The sequence below is a fragment of the Saccopteryx bilineata genome, chromosome 2 (assembly GCF_036850765.1).
Source record: "Saccopteryx bilineata isolate mSacBil1 chromosome 2, mSacBil1_pri_phased_curated, whole genome shotgun sequence".
In the NCBI taxonomy this organism is placed as follows: Eukaryota; Metazoa; Chordata; class Mammalia; order Chiroptera; family Emballonuridae; genus Saccopteryx; species Saccopteryx bilineata.
The window spans coordinates 122,831,756-122,846,241 of record NC_089491.1 but is presented as its reverse complement, the minus strand read 5'-3'; the positions used below and the strand labels follow the sequence as shown (position 1 = coordinate 122,846,241).

At 33.3% G+C, this 14,486-nt stretch overlaps 1 protein-coding gene across 1 annotated transcript; it reads right to left on the bottom strand.

Annotated features, from left to right (window-relative positions):
• Positions 1–1,206: 1,206 nt before the first annotated feature.
• LUM (lumican) lies at positions 1,207–8,423 on the bottom strand. Its single transcript, XM_066257766.1, has 3 exons — positions 8,236–8,423; positions 4,913–5,798; positions 1,207–1,781 (listed from the first exon to the last, which is right to left on the bottom strand). Exons 2-3 carry the CDS (start codon positions 5,790–5,792, stop codon positions 1,627–1,629), a joined length of 1,035 nt encoding a protein of 344 aa, XP_066113863.1. The 5' UTR covers positions 5,793–5,798; positions 8,236–8,423; the 3' UTR covers positions 1,207–1,626.
• Positions 8,424–14,486: the final 6,063 nt, after the last annotated feature.

Sequence of the window (14,486 nt, the reverse complement as noted above, 5' to 3'; positions counted from 1 at the left end):
AAATATTGCAGGTTAGAGATTTTTTTCTTTTTTTCTCTAAATTCTAATCTGTTACAGTCATGCACCACATAGTGGAGATATAGTCTACAAAATTTGTGTGTAGGCAATTTTGTCATCCTGTGAAGATACTAGAATGTACTAACATGAGCCTAGATGGCATAGCCTACTGCACCTGTAGGCTACATGGTACAGCTTACTGCTCTTGGTTACCAACCTGTACAATAATTGAGTGTACTGAATACTTGAGGCAATTTTAACACAATGGTGTGTATTTGTGTATTTAAACATAGAAAAGGAACAGTAAAACTTTGCATAAAAGATAAAACATGGCACACTTGTACAGGGCACTTACCATGAATGGAGCTTGTAACACTGAAAGTTGCTGTGGTGAGTCAGTGAATAAGTGGTGAGTGAATGTGAAGGCCTAGGACATTACTGTGCACTGTTAGAAATTTCATATACATTGTACACCTAGGCTACACTAAAGTTATAAAGCAACACGAGATTAAGTCAAGCACAAGAGAAAATGATGCAATCAAGAGACATAAATACAAGATGTACGAAGTTGATGCTGGCATAACATGGTATTGTTATTTACAAAAAATTTTTTTAATAAATTAAAATAATACACTCTAAAATAATGATAAGAAGTATAGTATGGAAAATACATAAAGCAGTAACATAATTATCAAGTATTATATACCATACATAGCTGTGTGTCCTGTACTTTTATATGATTGGCATTGAGGTAGGTTTGTTTACACCAGCATCACTACAAATGCAGGAATAATGTATTGTGCTATGATATGATGGCTATGACATCACTAGGCAATAGAAAATTTCATTTCCATTATAATCTCATGAGACCACCACTGTATACACAATCCATCATTCAATGAAATACTATGTGACACATGACTGTATTTTATATATGAGAGATATAAATTTTATAAGTCAAACACAGTGATATCATTTGCTATGTTTTATTTTGCTATTAGCTTGTTTAACATAACATGCAAATAATAAAAAAAAGAAACATACACATGACTTAAAGTAAAAAATAATTCCAGAAAAGTTTCTCTAGGTAACAATATAAATTCTTAATATTACAAATTCTGCTTTAAATGTATGTGGCTTCATTAATTTTGTTTAGTATTTTGCAAAATCATTGGTGCCAACATTTATCATCCATTTTTCAGCTAAACAGATTTGACATATTATGTTAATTTGATTCAATAGAGTAGACATCCCTATATATGTAATTCTTATATTTGGGCATATTAAGTTAAGATTTAGATATTATAAAACTCGGCTGGCTTGCATGCAACCAGTAAAAGGCTTTGCACGTTTGACAGTAGAGATGTAAAAAACACTAAATTTACAAAGAAATCATTAAGTTTGTTGTATGTGTGTGTATGTCTGTGCTTGTGATGAAATAGACCTGCTTTTCATCTCTTCTTTTTAAAAAATAGTAAAATGTTTACAAAACATTTTCTCTCAAAATGTAAAATTCATGGAAGTAATAAAAAACAACCACAAAATGAACATTATGGAAACCATCACAAAAAAATGTAACCATAAAATGTGCTCCAGGATGCACCTCAATATTATTGAAATGAGTAGATATTAATTAACAGTGATTTCATTTGCTACACGCAGGCATTCATACATATCAGGTGGCAGATTGGTGTGGGTGATACGGTTGCCATCTAGACGCAAATGCTTAATCTTGGAGTAGGATAGTGGTCCCAGGATTTTACAGAAGCTCTTTACATCAAACTCTGGAAATTAGAGAATAAAAACCATTAATCATCTTTTTCATTTTTATTAGACAGGGTTAAAACAATCTTTAAAAATTCTCAAGTTCATAATAATATCAAATAGGATTTCTTCTCATTTGAAAAAACAAAGTTATTTCTTGGTGTATCTTTGAATTTGGACTTACTAAAGAAATATGCCAGACTACTAAACAATACAATATTTAGTAACATAACAATAGTGGACCAGAATAGTCAATGGAACTTTTCAAAGAACAATATTTATTATAAGTTTTTCATTTAGAAAGACCTGATTTTAGAAAGACATTTAATGTGTATCATGTCAGCTAAGAACTTTTTGAAATATTCAGCCTGAATAAGTGAGAGGGGTTTACTAGATGACCTCTAAAGAGTTTCCAAATAAGCACACACCATGACAGATTCAAAACTCCAAGGCTAAACCCAGTCATGGAATGTCCACTATCTGAGCCACATCATTTTCTGTGGTCAGAAAGTTGGCACAAGAGAAAAACTGGTTTAATTCTAGTGGAAAATAAGATTGTGACTAGACTTCATGGGTTCAGATGTTTACATCGAAGTGTCTATGTTTACTCAAGTATATTTCAGAATAACCTCACTTGGTCCTTTATCTTGTTATTTTCGTTTATTCTCAAATTCTAGTTAACAATGACTTTAGTGGAAGCCCAACTACACTCTGCTCTTTACGTCTAGGATGCTGTCCTACATAACACACTAGTCAAATTCCAGGGATCTTTGCTCTGGTACCTCCCACAGAGAAAGAATAAAACAATGGAAAAAACAAAGGCTTAGGCCTGTATTTGTTATCTGCCTTTGCCATTTATCAGCTGGGTATCTTTGGATTGTTTATTTGATCTTTTTGTTAGATATATGTCACACTGTGTTATATGAATATTAAATTCATTAAGGTATGTAAAACACTTCATAGAGTGTTAGCACATAATACATGCTAAATAATTATTCATATCCTTTAAAATTTTTTTCTAAATTATGTCACATTAGGAAGAGCTGTGATTAAGCAAGTGCTTTAGACATATAAGTTTGAAATATGAGAAATAGTTTTTGGCTACAGATTTCCTAATGCAGAGAAATATTTAAGAAAATGCAGACAATTGGTATACATAATTATTATGTAGCAAAATACATTAAAATGAAGACACACATGCAAAGAAAAATGACAAAAATATCTGACATGTATATTCATAATTGTCCAGGATAAGGAAGGAAGAAAGGTAACTACTCATTTCCAAATGGTTATAAATGCTGGGCACTGTGGTTTCAATCTCACTTTGGTACTGAGTGGCTGTCAGCATTCAATCTCATAGCCTACTTTTCCCATCTCCCACATCAGCTCTTCCTTCTTTCACTCATGTAATGAGGACTGGTCTTTATCTCCCCAAATTCTCCTGCATTCATGTCTCTTCCCTCTTTGACCTCAGAGAACGAGGTGGTTCTGCCTTTGCTAGTCTCCACCCACCATGTATAATAGAGTTTCTTCAGCCCTCAAACATCTTCAATCCCTAGCATTTTGGCCAGTCTAAGCATCCTTCCTCCTAACCACAAATATTTATGATGTGGGACCATATATTACCACACAGTGAGTTTTCTACTAGAAAAAACTTTTAGGGTCCAGCTCTGATAGTTTGACTGTATATTCTATGACAAGCAAATATTCTAGGTACAAGAAAGAACATGTGGCATTTCAGAGTTGGCAATCATGGTCTTCTTCATGAAACACCCTAACCTTCCTAGGAGTTACAGAAAACTGTAAAACTGTTGCAGAATTACAAAGTGTTATATTAACAAGGCACACTGTAATTTCTCTAATAGGAATGTTAATATTCTTAACCAGCATGACAAGACAACCAACTTCCATGGTGTAAAGATGCTCCATTTCAAGAAATTATTTTGAAGATATAATTGTTTTATGTGTGAATCAGTGTTTCCCACCTGAATTTTCATTTAGAAAGCATATCCAAGAATCATAGGTTTCTCTTGTGCCAGGCTCTGTTAAAGAGTAAGGTGGTTCGGAATGTTAAATGCCAATTTTCCGCCTGTTTCTGTATCTGTATTATTTAAACTGAAAAATGTCCCAGAAGACAAAAAGCACACATAAATAGTCAAAGTGGATCAGATCAAACTCCTACCCAGAAGATAAATGAAAAATAAAATATGGCAGCCAGAGGCCCTGGCCGGTTGGCTCAGTGGTAGAGCATCAGCCTGGTATGTAGATGTCCCAGGTTTGATTCCTGGTCAGGGCACATAGGAGAAGTGCCCATCTGATTCTCCACCCCTCCCTCTCTTGCTTCCCTTTCTCTCTCTCCTCCGCTCCTGCAGCCACGATTAGAGTGAGTTGGCCCAGTCCTGGTTGAGGCACATGAGGGAGTCTGTCTCTGTCTCCTGTCTTTTCACTAAAAAAGTAAAATAAAAACAAACACAAAAAACTATAGCAGTAAGAGAAAGGAAGGAGAAACTGTGGAAAAATCAAATGGGGTAGAGGGTTATGTATAAGAAGGAGCTCTGTAATACTATTTTAAAAAACCCTTATCATATTCCTTCTCTTCTTAATCTTCCTCACAGTCTTCATACACCCTCTGGGAAGCCACACACAACCTGGATAATGGAGACAGAGGATGGTCAGGATAGCCAAGTACTCTGTTGAGTCCCAAGGGACGATGTTCTAAGGATAAGCAGGAAGGAGGCTGGAAAACCTCTGCTAGCCATGCCTCTTCTGCACTTGTTTGTTCCTCCCTCAGCTAGATCTTGCCAAGAAATAAATGTGGGACACAAATCTAAGTCACAAAGAAAACAAATAATAGATATATATCAAGCATTAACACATTAGTATTAATTAGCCTAGAATACTAAATTTGAAGAAATTAGTGATTAAATCCTATGATCCTAATGGTTTCTTATCTGGACACTCCAAAGAAAGGACAGATATTGGATAAATAACTGAGCTAGAATTCTTTTGTATTTGAATTAGAGGGATGTTTTATTGGTATTTTCATTAAATATTTTTAATGAGACCAGATGCAATGTTTCTGTTGCACTACTTTAGGCACTTAAAAACTTGTGAATACATAAATCAAACATAGGCTAGGCTTTCTACTTACTTTCAAGTTCGTTGACTTCCAGGTAATAGTTTTCAAGGTTTTCATTGACAGTCGGTATGCTTTTAAGCTTATTATAGGACAGATCCAGCTCAAGCAAGGATGATACGTTGAAAGAATTTCCAGGTATCCCACTATCGGCCAGTTCATTATGAGACAAACGCAGATATTGCAGTCCCTTAAAACGCTTGAAATACTCATCTGGAATGTTGCTGATCTTGTTGTTGTCCAAGTAGAGGGTTAGAAGAGAGACTGGGAGACCAGGAGGCAGTTTGGTCAACTGATTGAAGCTCAAGTCAAGGTATTCAAGTGACTTTAGACCTTTAAAAGCAGCTGAAACACCCTCGTCTTTCAGTTGATTCTGTTGAAGATGGATGAAGGTCAGGTTTACCAGTCCCTCAAAGGAGCCGAGCTTGGAGATCTTGTTATGAGTCAGCTGCAGGTCCTCCAGAGACTTGGGCAGGGGGCTCACCGATTCTGTCAGGTTATTGTAATTTATGTGCAGCTTCTTCAGCTGTTTCAGTTTAGAGAAGATTCTTCCTTTTATCTTGGAACTTTCTAGAAGGTTGTGATCTAGAATGAGCCACTCTAAGTCGGTTACGTTTTCAAAGGCTTTTTCGTCAATGTGGTCAATCTGGTTATTCCGTAGATAAAGGTACTTGATTCCGGAAGGCACCATGGGCACGCTTTTCAGCTTCAGCTCATCGCAGTACATGGCCGTGGGGTAGCTTTCGGGGCAGTTACACTCCGGTGCACAGTTTGGGGAAGATCGCCCGTAAATCGACAGCGGGAAGTCATAATCCTCGTAGTAATGGCTGCTGGCACAGACGATGAGTGTCAGGAGGAGGGTGAACGCACCCAGATTCATTTTTGGCATGCGCATTGACTCCTAAATAAAGTGAAAATATATTATGATCTCGTATACTTTCAAGAAAAAGATATTCTATTTGCAATGTTAAATGTATTAGACAATGTGTATTTTATCATTTTGTAGCGTTTTCCAGTGCATCTAAGGAGGTATTTTTAATTTTTATGTAAGTATGAGGAAAAGGATGTATGTTAACAACTTGTGAGGTGGTGAACAGTTTCAGGTTAGATTGCTTACACACGCGCCCCCTTCTGGGTGAGCTAGGCCTAACTGTTCCAGCCAATCTCTCCAGGTTCCTTCCTTAATTAAATGCTTTCTTGCAGGAGGTGTCTGGGTGGTGCCTGTTGACCACCATGGTACAGTCCTGCTTCAGAACACCCATCAAAACCACAAAAAATGAAAATGAGAAGACAATTGCAACCTGTACCATCTACCCTATCATTCAACATCATTAAAATGTCTCATTAAGAAGACCCACACTGAGAACATGAGCTGTCTGTGGTTTTGCTTAAAGGAAAGCTGCTCTTAACCGTGTGTGGCCGGAGGGAGAGGGCGAAGAGGAGAGAAAAGGGAGGGGGCAGTACATGCCTTTAGAAACGTCTGGTTATTGTTGTTGGTTCTCAGGAAAGGAAACGGAATTCTTGGTGGGGTGTATAGCTATTTAACTTTTGTTTAGCATTCCATACTGTTAAGCACATTGCAAAACTCTGTTCTAAAACTAATATTTAGTATATAAATACTAGTAAACATTTTTAGTAAAACTGATATTTATTAATCAGGGAAATGTCATAAATTCTAAACATTTATAAATCTACAAAGAGATTCAATTGCTAGAAAGAGATATTCTTTTTCAAATTTTGAATTAAAGTTTTCCTTTCTGTCAATAATTCACAAGTTCTCTACCTTCTTTAAGCCAAAATATTAGAAAGCATGGTTCACTTATTCATATTTTAATGCTCTTACAGAATGGAAATGGGAGAGACTGGTCATTGAGGAAAGTCTGTATTTAACAGTGACATGAAAAACCACACAAGTAAGGATAAAACTGAAAATATAAGTTAAAAAGAGTTTATAGCAATGGTCTTCTAGTATGAACATGTTTCTAAGTTGAAGCTCAATGAAGTATATTTTAATTGTTTGGGGAACACACGGTCAAAAATTTAGGTAATGGGCACTAGAATATAAGAGCTGGACTTTGTAGAGTGAAGAGCTATGGCTGAGGAGAATATGGTAACTCTGAGAGGGAAATCCTTAATGTGAAGCAGGGTCCACATCCCAACAGATACCATAAAGCATATATCATCCTGTGAGAAGAATGCAGAAGCTTCTGGATCCAGGGACTTTGAGATAAGTAGGATGTTTAGTATCAGAAAGTTTAAACTTCTTTGCTTGAATTTGAAATTATAAGGCACTTTATTTTGCAGATGTAACTCTAAAAAAGGTATTAGAAACACTCTGATGGCTAACACAATGTAATTTATAACCAGATTATTAGTAAATTATTCTGTAAGATAATGATAGAGTCATTTAATTTAGTTGCCAGGACTTGGCCATGAGAACAATAAATATTGCTAAAGTATTTATAAAACTTTTTGTAAGCTACAGTATGTTAATATTGTAAATACTCATCCTTTTTATTTATAAGCTTTCAATTTATTTTAACTCAGTATACACTGAAATAGACATGGTAACTGTAATGTATTGACTAGTAATGAAAAAAATGTTTTTACATTTTTTGGCAGAGGAAAAACAGGGGCTCTGAATTCAAACAGAGTTTGTCACCGGATAAGAACTCCACTATGAAGCAAAAGGGCACTTTATTTAGTCCCCTCCTCCCCTCTCCAGTTTTTGCAAATACCTGTGGTTATGGAAGAAATGCTTTAAAAAAATAAATTATGCTACCTAGAATTTCTTCAAAACGTGTCCATTAAAACATATATCTAAAAAGAAATCTTTAAAATTAACAAAATTGAAATAAGTAACCCATAAGAGGGTATAAGTTCTTTAGTTTACATTTTATAACAACATAAAATACTATGGCAAATTGTAACAAACTCTAGCAATATATATGTGGCAAGATAACTTTAACACTGGTTGAAGTGGCTTATCTTTGCTGCAAAATAAGTTCTAACATTACTAACCTATATAATCATTAACATAAAATATCAAATATTTTAATTGCCATACATTTTCACTGTCTAGTTCAAATATTTTTCCATTCCAACACTGAAACATTTTATAATCTCCTTTGACTAGCAACATAGCATATACTGTATAAAACTTATTTCAAATCCATAAACCATGGAAAACATTAAGAAAAGTGTGAAAGTAAATACTCAAAACTATGGATTTGCTGCTGAATAGCAATTGGCAAAGTTGTTCTGGATTTTTTTCTGTTACAATAAACACTGTCCCAAATAGTCAGCGTCCCCAGTGCTATAGTTAAAACAGTGCTTACCTTGCTGTCTTGACTCTGCTTTTGTTAATTCTTAAAGCAGATGCACCATGGACAAGAATCCACCAATATATGCTGTGAACTCTGTCAGGACGGAACTGGCTGCCAGATTCTCAGTGATACAAGAGCTGGAGGGGGGAAAACCCAGCCCAGTCACGCCAGTCTCTGCATGGAGTTATGTCATCATTATGGGGATCTTGTGGTGTGGCATGTGAACACTGCTCTCTAACGAAGTGCAGGTGGACATCGTGAGCAAGGACAGCCCAGTATGTTCCCTATGGAATGGGAGAGCGGATACGTGCAATAATACCACAGCTTTTCACCAAAAATTGCGTCCTGCTGGAAGGGAGGCATCTGGAGTGAGAACACTTCTCTTAAAAAGCTCTTCACTATTGCAGCTGTGACAAAAATTAAATGTGATTCTGTCCGCCAACTATCATGTTCATAAAGCATAAACAGAATAAATAATTTCAGGAAAATGCAAATGAGCAGACTTAGAGAAATTGAGTCCTTTTGTCTATTACTCTTGAAATCCATATTAATTTATTAGGACTAACAATTTTTGGTCAGGAGGGTAACTTACATTAGTTTTTGAAATATGAAAAGTACTTCATTTACATTCTGATACAAACGATAAATATCAACCTTCCCAGCTAACTTCAAATGTTAAGGAGACACATTTTATGCTTTTCAGGTCTGGAACCAATCAGCAATGTCCTGCCTGTTTCTTATTTCATGGACTTAATTTAGGAGTTCATCCAAAACCTTACTTAGGGATAGTATCCTATAGCTCAGTGCCAAAAAACATAAAAGAACATAAAAAATGTATGCTAAAAATATCACAAAGCAATAATTGTTCACTCTGTCATTGCATGCTAAGAATATGCTTTTTTCAAAACTAAGAATTATACAACATTGTAATCTCCCAAAGTCCTGGTTAGATATAACTTTTATTGTTAGTTTCTTATGCCTGTTTCTAGCAAATGAAAGATCTACTCATTTGCTTGTCTATTTCATTTTGTGATTGTATCAGCTGTATTTATATAATTTTTCTTCATAATTTTTATTTACTTAGGTTTATGAGAACTCTTAGAACTAGACATATTAATGTAAGTTTCCACATTGTAAGAATTGTCCCTTTTAAAATAATTTAAATTTCACTTTTTAAATGTAAAACCTGTGAAATGTTACTTAATCTTCATGACCACTAATGCATTAGCCTGAGAAATTAATATTAGAATACATGCCTTGTTTTTGTCATAGAACTGTTAGAAAACAAATAACAATCTTCTTGGAAGTAACTCAGAACTGTAAGGTGATTCATGGCATAATTTAGTATTATTATTTTAAGAAAATTATATAAAGACAGTTTCGTGATAGAGGAAATGAATAAATTTAGAAGAAATCAAGAAAAAAAAAGACAAAAAGACTAATTGCATAATTAGGTGGCTCATTGTAAGAAAATATACTTAAAACAATTCTAAGGATTAACTCTGAGTGTGTCAAATTATATACTCTGAGATTTTGTTTAAAAAATTTCGGCTATCTACTTCTAGGCTATTTCTTTATTAAGCAATAACTTTTCTAACTTTAAATTTTATGTTTTAAAAAACATGTAAGTATTATCATTACCTTTTCAGAAGTGTCTTTGCAGCTCAGGAAGTCTAAAAAATTTTCTAAAAGTCACTTTAAAGTAATGAAAGTTTCATCAATATCCATGTTTAACTTGTTTTGCTCTTTCAGCTCATCAACTGGATTCCCTTTGTTAACTGAGACCAGCAGAGATTATGAGCACCAGTATGATGATTCCATGCACCTCATTTGAGTCCAACTCTGTACTTCTCAGACACCTTAGCTCACCACAACTTGACTGTTTCATTTGTCATAACCATTTTGATGGCAGATTCTACTTATCCCAGGTTAGCTACAATAGTAAACTCTTAAAAGTCAATACTGGAAGAGCAAATAGTAAAACTCAGATTTTGTGGAAAAACAGGTACTGATTACAAACTTTCTCAGGTATCCTATCAGGAGTAGAAATGAAAAACATTGTGTAACTTGATAGTTTTAGTGACTTCATTTTAAAAATACATATAATAATGTTTGTAGGAAAATTTATGAGCAGCAAAAGACACCATGTGTATAATGCTGTTGATATAAGGCTTGGCATAATATGTATAATATAAGGGATTGATAGGTGTCATTAGGTATTATTCATAAAGTCATAGAACTTCAGGTCTGGAATAAATCTCAGAGATCATCTAAATGATGAATACTATTCAAGGAATTCTGTGGCAGGTCTTCTTTTCTCCTGTGAAGAGCTAAAGCTAATGTGTTCTCAGTACTCCATCCAAACTATAATGTTGTTCTCCATTTTGGGTAAATGGATGCCAATCTACTCCCTCCGCTCTTATACAGTAATATGTGACTGTCAATCTACATAAATGAAGTCATCTGAGTCCATAGAATATGATGAAATACAATAACAATTCCCCATCATTAGAGAAGAAAGTTGCAGTCCTCGCATCTTATACATTAGGATTTCAAACTCAACATTTTCTTATTAGAAATTTCATAAAAGTAGTTTGCTTTAGCACATTTGGAAAATACAGGAAAAAAGAAGAAAATAAAAATTTTAGCACATTTAGAGAAAACTTACAGAAAGAAAAGATGAAAACAAATATTCTAGAACAAAGATAATCATCTTTTGGTGTTTTTTTCTTAGGTTGTGAGTGTGTACACACACAGACTTATAGATACTTTGGTTTTCACATGGATATTTAAAAATTAGGCTTACAGATTTGTATACTTTTCCACATTAGTTGTGAATACTTTTACATATGATTAAATATTATTCTCTAATGTCATTTTTACTTACTAGAAGAAACTGTATTATGTGTATGTACCCTAATGTAGTGGTTACTTTTTAATATTACAATGAACACTTGCTTTCTCTCATCATTTACACAGCACTATCACATACAATAGAATTTTATTCTTCAAATTAATTGTACCTAATCTGTCTACTTTGCTTTTCATTTAAAATAGACATATTTTTAATAAAAATGCCTTTTAGTAAGTGGTTGGTATTTTCAGATTAGACAATAAAGGAGTAAATTAGAATTTTTTATCTTCTCAGATTAATCTTATTACCATTAGCATTTTTACAAGCCACAAAACTAGCTTTCATCCTCATACTCTTTATGCTCATGTATATTTTTACTCATTTCATAGTTGCTTCCATTTCTCTTGGCCTTTACATAATAACAAAGTTTTAGCATTATCAATAAAGGCTTTATTATACTATTGCATTAATGGATTTGCATTATAAAAATAATATACATGAATGGTATAACATGCTGAAACATTTAACAGCATACCAGGTTATAAGGTTAAAATAACCTGTCACTCAACTGAATTTCCAATCCCAGACTTTATTACTTCAGATATTTCAGACAATTCTATATATATACAACAAGACTTAATTCCCCTCTCTTTCTCTGTGTATATTTCTTTTGTTCTATATGTCTTGCATTATTCACCTAATATATGTATTTTATTTTGTCCTAATACATATAACTTAGCATTATGTTTTATATGGTTACTGATACCCCATTGTATGAGTATATCAAATTTATTTACGTTTTTCTTTAGTGTTTCAATAGTTTCAATATTGTTGGTTATCTTGATTATTTCACTATTATGAAGATTAATGCCATAGTGAGCAATTTTATGCACTAATACAAAATAGATTAGGGAAAATTTAAAAGTAGAATTTCTGGAGAAAAATAAATTCAAATTTTAAGACTATGCAATTATTGCCTAATTGCCTCCAAAATGTTCTTTTATTACTTCATCAATGGTATATGAGAATAGATTTTCACCACCCTCTCATGAAGTTTAGATTTGATCAAGCTTAAAATTTCTGTGACCTCATTGTTTAAGTTTTATTTCTTTTTTTTATTGATCAAGTTTTATTTCTTAAATATACAATACTATCTGGTAGTACCAGTTTCCCTTATTTGTTTCTTACTTTCAGTCTGCAAGACCTTAGATAATATGATGCTGGCTCAAGTCCCAGACCTCAATCCATTTGTGTTTTCTCCTTTTTTACACTCTAAACATTTTGGATTTGACCCTAGCTTTCAAATCTGCAAGGACAATTCTTAGTTTGGGGCCTTTATCAGTTGTTCTTGCTGACTGAAATATTCTTCCCCAAAATATTAATTCTCAAAGGACCCTTTAAATTCTTAAAATTGATATTTTGAGGACCCCAAGAATATACATATGGTGTACCTGTCTGTATTTACCATATGCAGAATTAAAACTATAAAATATTTTAAGTGTTTAAGTAATTTTATATATGTAAATAATTATATATTATATTACTTAACAACAACAACAAAAAAGAATGGAATCTTGTCATCTGTGACAACATGGATGGACCTAGAAGGAACTATGCTGAGTGAAATAAGTCAGAAAGATAAAGAAAAATACCATGTGATTTCAGTTACATGTGGAGTCTAGAAAGTAACAAAGCAAATGAACAAACAAAACAACACAGAAAGAAACCCACAGATATAGAAAATGAACTGATGGTTGCTAGAGAAGGTTGGGGGAGAGGGGATGGGTGAAAAGGTAAAGGAGCTTAAGAGTTACAAACTTGTGGTTATAAAATAAATATGCCACAGGGATGTATGTATAGCACAAGAAACATAGTCAATAATATCACAATAACTTTGCATGGTGACAGATGATGATAAGATCAGAAGAATATAAATGTCTAATCTCTATGTTGTATATCTGAAACTAAGATACTATATGCTATCTATACTTAAGTTTTTTAAAGAAATATATAAATAGCTTTTAAAGGTAATTTCAAATACTCTTTTTTTAAAACTACATCAAACCTCAAAAGTTGACTTTTGTTTTTCTTTAAGGTTAGAAGTGTAATGTGTAACCTAAAATCATGTCATGAATTTTTTCTGCTCTGGTTTCTAAAATTCTAAAGTTTTGTTTGAAAGTTTGAATTTTGTCAAATATAGTCAGTTGTTTTCCTTAAAGTAAAAGATGCTCTATGTATTTTGAGAATGTATTTGCCAAGTACCCTAATTTGACAAACCCTAGTTTGTATGTCAGTTAGACTTTTAATTAAAAATTGTATTCCATTAAAAAAAGTGGCTAATCATCTATAGATCTATTTAAAGAAAAAGTACAATTATACAGATATGATATTAACTCAGTCTTTGTATTTGGGATATTTTGATGAGTTACTGCATCATTGGAAAGAGACTCATTGTGATTATTTTACTGACTTTTCATCCACCAAACAGTTAGCAATGTCAGCTTAGTCTCTCAGCTTTTGTGTATACTTCTCAGTCTATGCAGTATACTTTATTCAGTAAAATGCTCAGTGGTTTTTCATTTGTGGGTTGAAAAGATATAACACTTTTTTTTAAGCATTTGTGACTTCTAAGGTTAAATATTTAGTTTTCTTTAAACTCTGAAAGATTGGTCTCAAAATGCTAGAATAACTCAGTACCATAAAATTATTTGAATGTTCTTTGTGTAAGACAAAATTACATTATTAATATCTATAAGTTAAGAAATATATGGTTTTATCATAATCTTTTGCTTATTTTCATTTTCACCAGTTTCTTTGGAGTAAATTTCTCCTTCCCTTGATTTAAAGAACTCTCTAATAGGCTGATTTTCTGCAGTGCAGTATAGGTTGAGAAAATCTTCAAATCTTCCCTTTTTATGACAATGATCCATTCTTAACTGTAAGAAAAATATATTATAATTTTTATTTTTATAAGCTAAAATATTAAATTCAAAATAGTAGTTATTTTAGACAAAATTTAAATATTTATAAACATTATTTTAAAGTTATAAAAATTAATATAAAACAAGACCACAAATATAATTACTTCTCTGTGTTTACTCTGAAGATTCAAGAAAATTTGAGAATTACAAAATAAGGATTGATTGAAGAATCACTAAGTTATAAAAATAATAGCTGATGGTGTTGGCTAGCTCACTCAGTGGATAGAGCATTGGCCCAATATATGGATATCTGGGTTCGATCCTCAGTCAGGGAATACAAGAGAAGTGACCATCTGCTTCTCTTTCTGTTCCTCTCCCCTTTCTCTCTCCCTTTTCTCCTCTAGCAGCCTGTGGATTGATTGGTTCAAGTGTTGGTCCCAGGCACTATGCTCATTGGTCTCAGTGGCGAGCATTCACTCCAGATGAGG